Source organism: Phalaenopsis equestris, unplaced genomic scaffold, assembly GCF_001263595.1.
Source record: "Phalaenopsis equestris unplaced genomic scaffold, ASM126359v1 Scaffold000256, whole genome shotgun sequence".
In the NCBI taxonomy this organism is placed as follows: Eukaryota; Viridiplantae; Streptophyta; class Magnoliopsida; order Asparagales; family Orchidaceae; genus Phalaenopsis; species Phalaenopsis equestris.
The window spans coordinates 771,305-781,779 of NW_018164698.1; the positions used below are offsets into that span (position 1 = coordinate 771,305).

Here is a 10,475-nt window from a genome sequence, read left to right on the forward strand (position 1 = left end):
TATATATATATATATATATATTATTATACACGTGAATTCTATCAAATATAAAATGAACTAAGCATTAGTTGAAAATGTTATGTTGTCATTGCTGCCAACATTTGCATTGGACATTTTGGGAAGAATTGTGGTCATATAAATAAATGAGATCTTACTATATCTGAAATTATTATTGGGGTATTTCAGTAATATGGGGGAGGGAGTTCGTGTTAGAACTCATAACACTACGTAGAAAAAGTCATGCCCTCATCCAATAGGCTACAACTATGTATAGATAGAGACCGAGTCGAAACATAAGCAGAGGGGTGATGAAATTAAAAACTAATGGGCGGCGAATATTTAAGTTTAAGGCTTTCATCTTTTTGGAAAATAGTAATTTAAAACTATTATAAATATTAATATTTAAAAAGTATTGTTAATATTAATTATTTTAAGTATTAAAATTTAAGGGGCAAAGTTTTAAGCCACCCCTTGATTGCACCAATGTTTGTAGATATAATTTGTATAAACTTTAGCTTATTTGTGTGCTCTAAAAATGAAAATTTAATGAGTCTTCTATATATGTCACATGCATGAATGAACGTTAATTTATATAGTTTGTTATAAATATTTTGATTTATGTTTTGATAACATGGTTTCTAGATGACCTTGAATTTTATATATTTTGGCTCTAATAACTTCAAAACTCATGTTGATTCTACAATCAAACTCAGATTAAATAATTATTAATGTTGATCTCAAAGTCATTGGAATTGATATGTCATCAAGAACTTCATTTTTTTATTAAACTTTTGCATCTCGGAACATTCACACATATTTGGACTAGAAATATTAGTAATTTATTATAAGATAACTTAATTTTATTTCAGCAAATATATAGTCAATGTGGAGAAGATGAAGTTTGATGAAACAAACCCATTGATGATGTGAACGACACATTTTGTATATCCGAACATCATGTACATGCACACAATTGTGTAGTTTTATGTCTTTCTTATGATAATTTTTGACATGTGTCTTCTTGACCGAATGATCCCATCTTTTATCATTAATGTCTAACATTCATTAATTGAACACATGCCAATTACTGATATTTGACGTCTGCTAAGCACCATCTCATCTAACATTTGTCTTATTGGTTGCACCATATAACACTATATTTGGTGAGGAATCATGTCAAATGCTCACCGTTGTCTAATTTTAGATATTCCACGTTGAACATCATTTGATGTCATCTTGGTGAGGAATCATGTCAAATGTCCACCATCGTCTGATTTTAGATATTCCAAGTTGATCATCATTTGATGTCACCTAATTTCTAGCCTCATTAACATTGATCATGAAGTCATTAGGTGAATGTTTTTCTTAATGACTGGCTACTCTCTGTTTTACATTTAAAAAATGACTAAGTTAATTGTCCATCACCACTTCAAACAGTTCTCCTTTTTTTTTTAAAAAAAATCTATTTTATTATTTATGTAAGAGAAGCTTGATGTCTCAAATTAGTATTTTTTTTCAATTAATTATGATGATTTAGTGTGTAGTATATGAAGCATCACCTTTATACATAAGAAGACATTCTTAGACTTCTATGCAACTCTTGAGTTATATGTTGTACACTACTACTCCTGAAAATGAATATTTTTTTAAGCTTGTTTCATAGTGATTTTAGGTCATTCTTCCAAAATCATTTTACCTTTTTGGATGAGCATGCATGCAGTTTTTTTTTTTTTTTTGTTATTTAGGAGTACAAGAACAACACACACTCCTTTGGCAAGCTTGTTCATACACTTATAGCAAATGAATTTATGTTGTCCACATTAGGAATAGTGGCATGACAATGGTGTTATGAGCATATTACTTGTGACAAATCAATACTTTTATGATAAAATTGATCGAAATAATTTTAAAAAATTAGCAACATTTTGATTAGGATTACAAGGAAATGACAAGAATGTCTTTCCATTTTGACATATATTAACTCCTCCTCTTAAAATGCTTCATACACAAAAAAAAAAAAAAAAAATCATAGCACTTATTTAGTGACCGTTTTTAAAACATTTTGAACGATACCTTAAAAAACACTTGAATTACTATCTTTTTATTTTTGGTAAATACGTAAACTTTATTCCCCCCACCAAAAACCTCGCCTACTTCACGCACTCTTAGCCTTCCTCTCTGCTCGAAACCCTATATCGATCAATTGTTATCCCTTCCCCTCTTATGATTTTTCCTAAGACCATCATCTTACTAACCGAACCCTCGCGATACTCTCACCTTTTGAGCTAGGTATGGGAAGGAAACAATGGGGTCGCCACTAGCTATGGGAAGGCAACAATGAGATCACCGTATAAATTTAAACCATCGAGAATACATATCTCTCCTCCTTCGACATCCCTCCTATAGGAAACCATTCAGGAAGATATGATTGTTCGCAACATAAAAGAAGATTTACTCATTATTGATGTTTTTTTATGGCTTTTGTTCCAACTTCCTATTCAATAATTCATCGGTTTACCTTTATAGTTAGCACAACTTTAACTACATTTTCTTATTTGAAGTATTAGCATTAGAATGCCTCTTCTTCAACAATGCGAGCCTTAGCTTTATATTTTGTACTTATTGAAAGTTATCAAAACTCATTATTTTGGATTGTTTAATGTATAATTCATAAACTTAATCATTTTGCTCTTCTATAAATTTGCTTTTCTTAAAACTCATTTAATCTTTTCTTCAGTTGTTTATACAAGATTTTATTATATTCTCTTAAAGATAAACATTATCTACTGTAATTAAAAATGTGGAGCTTGACAAAATGAATGACATCACTTTATCTACAAAAAAATCCCACTAGATTGGAATGATGTATAACAAAGTAGCAATATGCAAATCTACCAGAAATTATTCACTCAATTAATAAAAGAAGTGGATAGTTCAATGACAGGATTTTCTAATACAAATATGTTGTGAAAAACAACGACAATAAAGCAAAATCCGGATCGAGAAAAATCACAAAACAGAAACACAACAGAAACACACAAATTTACATGGTTCAACAAATTGCCTACGTCCATAGAACTGCAAAGAATTTTATTACCTCGAGGAATACACCCGTCGACCACCTCGACAATTACAAGAAAGAATTTCTCTCTCTCGCTCTCTTCTCTCTCTCTACCCGAGAGCTTCAAACCGAAGCACACCATAATAAGAACCTGGAAAGCTGACAATGCTGAAGAGAGATGCCTGGGAAACCAAATCCCGAGAGAGATTACAAGGGGAGCTAGCATACCTATTTATTAATTTGATCATGTCATTATGCTCATTAAGGAATTAATCAAATAATTAATGGAACCCCATTAATTATTTCCTTTTTCTCATCTGCAGCAAATCATATAAGGAATTAAAAATAATTAATTTCAAGTATCAAATCCACTTTGCTTACAAACATGAGATAATGTCAATTTGAGCAGTAGATCAGTTTCCCTATTCAGAACAACATAATATGAGCATAATATGAATAAATGTGGAAAAACTTAAGGTGTCGTATATCACAAAAAGACCAATTACTTCAACAACTTACTTTCTTTAAAGAGTTTCAACTAGAACTAAGAGATAACGATGCAAGCAAAATAATCAGAGAAACTCAAATTTAGCTTATTTCTTGAGGAGTTTATATGCAATTTTAAAAAGGATAATTTGAAAATGAGTTCTAATTTTATCATACTGGCCTCTCTTGAATAGTTCCGAAGCAATTTAAAAAAGATCTTATGGATATGAGATTCAAATTTTAAGGACTTAAAATATTATTATATTGGTCTCCCTTGAAGAGTTTAGAAGCAATATAAAATTTCTTTTCTTCCTTTCAGTAATTGGTTTGACTAAGCACTTCAATCTCCCATTTGAATGAAAATTTCTTGAATAATAGTATAGATTACATTGTTCTTAGGCTTTTCATGTTACAAACTCAATTAATTTCACTGCACTTGTTTAAAATAATCCATTTAGCTTAATTTTCAAAATTACACAATTATATCTAAAAATTCATTATTTTTAGTTAGAAACTATCTTGAAATTTATAATTTTTTCCTCTTGAAAAGTATTCCTCATAATCACAATAGAATTTTTTTTCATAATAATTATGTTATGGATATGTTGGCACTTAGAGTTTGTTTGGGGCAACTCTAGCTTATTGAATAATATGTTGATAAACTGATTATAAATAATATGCTGATAAGTTAGGTGTGGTGGCTATTACAAATTTCTATTTTTTTTGGAAAAGCCGAACTGCTGCCAGAAATCTGCCACCCCACCTAGATAGGTGTGGTGTGAAAACGTTGTTTTAAACATTTTCAAAATGCATAAGCTGTCAAAATGCAGTTTACCCAAGCAGATCATGTGTGTTTTCAAAACACCATCGCACCAAATAAGCTGCCTCAAACGGACCCTTAGCTCCTTGAGCCGTAGGAATTCATATTTTTTTGAGTGTCTCTCTGATGTTTTTGAAAACATTCAAAGATCTTTTGGCAAATGCATATGGTGACATTCAAAAATAAAAAATGAAAATTTCTTTATATTACTAATTATATATTTTTATTTTATTTTTAGATAGTCAAGGGACTTCGGTGGAGCATAAGGGATGAAGATCTTCAAAATCTAGCTCACGTAGAAGTAAACGATTATGACTTGTCATGCAGCTTATCAAAGTCTAATATATTGGGATCATCTATGGGTGTTATTACTAGATATTCTGTATTGATATCATTTTCTAATTGGCGCAATAAGGGTGTTGAGCCTTTAAGAAAATGATGTTGATAAAAATAAATGTATTTTCTGTTAAATATATGGAACCCGTGACTTACCTACCTCACATTTCGCGCCCCAAACAAACTCTAAGTGACTTATCAAGGCGCTCGACGGCATAATTTCTCGAAGTAATAAAATCCTCTGCAGTTCCGTAAACGTAGGTAAATTAGCGGAATCACGTAAATTTGTGTGTTATTTTCTAATTTGCAATTTTTCGATCAAATTTTTTCACTTTATTGCCGTCATTTTTCATAACATTTTCAAAAGATTAAATAATTTATATTATTATTTTTTGTTCATTCATAATTTTTAAGCAAATAATTTTACTCTAAAATGAATTTTTTGGTCATATACATCATTGGATTCTGAAATCCCTTTGCAAAATGGAGTAACTTGAAATTAGAGCAGTCGGATTGCCATCCCATATAGATGATCATGGAGGATGATCCTCAGAAAATAGACACATTTCCCATTCACCTAACACTGATGACCACCAGACAGGCCGCAGCTGGCTGCCACTACCCCTACCTTGGCCTGAGGTCCAATTTTGCTAACTTAGGGGTCATTAACCTATTCATTTCACCTCCTTACAAGAAAATTCAATTATTCAAATATTTATCGTTAAATAAACACACACGAGGAGAGAGAGAGAGAGAGACCCAGGATCATGGGAGACAGGATGGCAAATATTTTCTATGCAGGAGCCGGCATGGGCTTAAAATGCACGTCTTACTCTCTCTCTCTCTACCATTGGTGCAGGAGTTGCAGGCGAATCTTGGGGCATGCTGCGTTCAAGGGAGATCTTTAAAGTGTGATCTCCGCCGACGTCGGTCCAAAAATCCACGCCTACCATAGCTCCCCTAACTCCTCCCACAACATTTTGTTCCCTCACTCCTACATTATACTCCTGCTTAAAATATTTAATTACTTAGCACTCAAAATTTTAATATGATGTCAAAAATATCATCATAATAATAATAATTATGTTTATGTAAATTATATTTTTCATCCAAATATTACGAATATAAATATCAAATTTAAGGCATTTACATGCGTACCACCTCATCTCTGCATAGTTCGTAGTTCCTACAACTTTCAAGTCCAGCCTTTGTGGCTTACGGAAGTAATATGTACTTTTGAAATATTATGACCAAGACCTATAAATAGATGTTCATATTATGAATAAATGACACATTTTATCTGTTTGCTATTGTTCTCTTTCTCCTACTTCCCCTCTCTCTTAAGCACTTAATAGAAAATTTCATTTCTTAATTGTATTTATAGGCCTAGGTCAAATATTATAAAAGTACATATTCTCTCCTCCCATAAAGTTTCTCATTTCTTGCAGACATTGTTGAACAAATTCTTTCATGAACGGGTGCATATTACTTTTCATTCATTTTTATGGAAGGACTCTCTCTGTTGTTGTTGTTCGTCTCTTCTTCTTGTTGACGACATGATCCTACGCTCACCGCACCTTAGAGAATGTTGAATCCATGAATGTACGGGAAACACACTTAAAAAATGACACATTTTATTAGTAAGTGCTTAAGAGAGGAAGAGGAGAAAGAGAGAGAGAGAATAATAATAGACAGACAAAATGTTTCATTTATTCATAATATGGATTAGAAGATAATATTTTCTTCATCTTAAAGCTTCATTTGAAACAATGGAGAATATTTGTTCGATTGGAGCAAACGTCCAAGACTCAAAAAATTTTGTTGGGTGAAACAGTAAGAGATGAGTATCTTTGAAATTTCATTTGATAAGAATGATAAATTTTCACCATTTCAAATCGCAGCTCTTGTCGTGTCTTCCAACAACCTGCTATTTCAAATCAACCTCATACTCTCTCTCTTCTCTCCATATAAAATACCATCTCATCTTCCCACTCCTCACCCATCCCCAACACTTAGCAATCAACCAACCCACCATGCCCTCAGCAGCCCACAACCTCCTCATCCACCTCCTCATCTCCATTTCCACCGTTGGTTCCACCCTCTCACCTTCCCCTTCCCTCACCTTCCTCCCCTCCCAAACCCATGCTGCCGCCGTCGACTTCGGCTCCACCACCCATTCCCTCCCCCTCGCCGTCCTCCTCCCCTCCTCCCCCTCCCAAATCTCCTCCCTCATCCTCTCCGCCCTCCTCTCCCCCCCCCCCCCCCCCCAAACCTCCTCCCTCACCCTCTCCGCCCTCCTCTCCTCCCCGCCCCTCTCCGTATCCCCTCGCGGTCACGGCCATTCCCTCCACGGCCAGGCCGGCGCTCCCGGCGGCGTTGTCATCTCCATGACCGGCGGAGGCGGAAGGCGCAGAATGTCACCTCCGGCAAACTCGATCGCCGGAAATATGTACGTGGATGTGTGGGGAGGAGAATTGTGGATCGATGTGCTGAATTGGACGCTGAAGAATGGCGGATTGGCGCCGCGTTCGTGGACGGATTATTTGTATCTCTCGGTGGGAGGAACTCTGTCCAACGCAGGGGTCAGCGGGCAGGCTTTTCACCATGGACCGCAGATCAGTAACGTGTTTGAGCTCGATGTGGTTACTGGTAACAAAACTCTTCTTTTTTTCAATCGAAAGTTCAAGAAAAAAATATTACATGAGTACTACTTATTTACAGTAACGTGCGTAGTCAATGAAATCACGTCATAACACCTCACACGACAGAAAAAAAAAACGGCGTGTTAACACGAGAAATATTCTCTCACGTGTTATTGATTTGTTATTGTGTGTTATTCATGTGTTATTGTGTCCTGGAAATATTTCTGGTGTTATAATAACACAATAACATATTAATAACACACAATAACATATGAATAACATGGGAGGAGTATTCCCCCGTGTTACCGCGTCATTTTTTTCTCTGCCGGGAATGTTTTTCCGTGTTATTCTGGATGTTATTGTGTTATTCATGTGCTATTGTATCTTGAGAATATTCTTGGTATTTGAGAATATTCTGTATCTTGAGAATATTCTTGGTATTATAATAACACAATAATACATCAATAACACATGAATAACATACAATAACACATGAATAACACGGGGAAATATTTCCCGTGTTGATATGTCGTAGCGTGATTTCATTAGCTACGCACGTTACTCTACGTGCGTAGTACTGATGTAATATTTTTTGAAGGTCAAGGGTCTCTTTGGGACAGCTTATAGTGCAGAGACATTTTTGAAAAAAACTATCATTTGGATTGCACATTTTGTCTGTTTATCCAAAAACGCGAGCCGCGAAACGCACAAGCTGCCCCATATCCATGCTAAATAAAAATTTTTATCGTTGTACATTTTCAAAGGGGGGAAATTTACATTCATATCTTTGCATATTTCACCCCAAAACTTTAACTTTTACATGCATCGCACCAAATCCACACTATTAACAGTGAAATTCAAATTCTTATGTATAAAAAATAGAATTTTGGCGTGAGATACGGAAAAGCTAAATTTCTGATTTTTAAAAATGATGAATTTATTTTGAGATAAACGAAATATGATTTTATTTAAGTATTTATATGTTGTATTAATTTTAAATAAAAATTAATTTTTTTTATATTTATTCTCTCAACCTTTGATCGGAATATTGTCGGTTAATTTTTTGTGTTGACTGTAAATAGTAATTAAGAAATAGTGTAATTAAGATATTTAAAGATAATATTTAAGGTAAATCCAAAGAAAGGCCAAAACATTTGACGGAAGAGGTTGTCGGGAAAGAAATCATGATACGGACCATACGGTGCCCTTTTTGACACGTGATCTAAAAAAAAGGGATAAAATTGTAATTTTATTTTAGAGCTCGTTTTTTAATTAATTAGTTTATATAATTTAGCATTTCGAGAGATAAATGCTAAATTATGAGAATTATTTGGTTGAAAAGATAAGAAAGCGAGGAAATTATTTTACATAATTTTGAAGATATAATAATGATATCTTAATTAAATGCATTTTACATACCCAATTCCTATGCATTTTGCATAAAAAGGTGTTAAATTATGCAAAATTGGGGACAATTACATACCCAATTCTTATGTATTTTCATATTACCAATTCCTATGTATTTAGATATCTAACACCTAAAATTTGCTTTTTTTTTACATTTATACCGCTCAAAATTTTCAAATCACATGAAAAATATGACAAGTTTTAACTTTTAAAGTGAAATACACCATATATATATATATATATATATATATATATATAAATGTAAAACTTGATCTCTATGTAAATACATAGAATTGAATGGTATGAATGCAAATATTCCATAAGTCAACATAAATTACTGTAAATTACTTTCTTTTTAGCTCTAAAAACCTTGAAGATTAAGATATATATAGCATGGTAAGAAAATAAACATCCCTTTATTTTGCAGTAGCAGTAGAAACAATATCTATATTATATATAACTGTTTAACTTAGAGAAACTTAAATTAATTAATTATGATTAATCATGGCTTAGTAGCTCATAAGCTTGTATTTTGCAGGGAAGGGAGAGTTAGTAACTTGCTCACTGGCAGAGAATGCAGAGCTTTTCCATGCTGTTCTTGGTGGCTTGGGGCAGTTCGGAATCATAACCAGAGCAAGGATTGCCCTTGAGCCCGCTCCACAAAGGGTTAGTTCTATAATATTGCATTTATTAAATGATTGTTAAAATTGCACCTTCAACCATGCATATGCTGATCAATTTTGCAAGTTATATCCAACAATTGCCCATATTTATGGTTGTCTCAAATCTCTATTTTGTAACCAGGTTAGATGGATCCGAGTTCTTTACTCGAACTTCACCTCCTTCACAAGGGACCAGGAGCGGCTCATCTCGCTCCATAACCAACAAAGGTTCGACTACATCGAAGGTTTTGTCATTGCCGAAGAAGGCCTTATCAACAATTGGAGATCCTCCTTCTTCTCCCCTTCCAATCCCCCCGTGACCCTTAGCTCCATCGGCGGCCGCCAGGGAGCCGTTCTCTATTGCCTTGAACTCACCAAGAACTACCACCACTCTTCCTCCGACTCTATCGATGAGGTCAGGCAATCTATCTTAAATCTTATCACGGGAAGATCTAATGTTTAGGCGGTAGATATGCAAAGTACATGGTATGTATGTAAATATAACATTAAGGCATGCAAATAATATAGTTTGCATGGAATTTTGGTGGGGTTGGTTGTTGTTATATGTTAATTAATGTATCTTCTTCGTTAGTTGCAATCACATGCGTGCATGAAAGGAGATCTCAATAGACTGGATTTTGTTCTATCAACTTTTATTATTATATTACCTATTAATTAATTAACGCTAATTGCAGATGTAATTAATTAATTAATTAATTTAAATCTGATGTTATATTTTCAGGAAGTGGAGGCTCTGCTGAGGGAACTGGACTTCATACGGGGTTCGGTTTTCACAACGGACTTGGCTTACGTTGATTTCCTGGACCGGGTTCACAAGGCCGAACTGAAGCTGAGGGCTAAGGGGCTGTGGGAGGTCCCGCATCCCTGGCTCAACATTTTTGTGCCCGCGTCCCGCATAGAGGAATTTGATCGTGGGGTCTTCCGGGGCATTCTTGGAAATAACACCAGTGGCCCAATTCTCATTTATCCCATGAACAAGGACAGGTTGGTACATATATACACACCCATTTATGCCCCAACAATATATATATATATATATA

At 34.2% G+C, this 10,475-nt stretch overlaps 1 protein-coding gene across 1 annotated transcript in view; it reads left to right on the forward strand.

The window, feature by feature from the left end:
* Positions 1-6,718: 6,718 nt before the first annotated feature.
* The window catches only part of LOC110024452 (cytokinin dehydrogenase 5), a 5,441-nt gene continuing 1,684 nt past the window's right edge, over positions 6,719-10,475 (forward strand). Inside the window, exons 1-4 of the mRNA XM_020724421.1 lie at positions 6,719-7,352; positions 9,291-9,418; positions 9,557-9,829; positions 10,157-10,419. Coding sequence (XP_020580080.1) covers positions 6,737-7,352; positions 9,291-9,418; positions 9,557-9,829; positions 10,157-10,419 — 1,280 coding nt within the window. The 5' untranslated portion in view covers positions 6,719-6,736. The remainder of the gene's footprint in view (positions 7,353-9,290; positions 9,419-9,556; positions 9,830-10,156; positions 10,420-10,475) is intronic.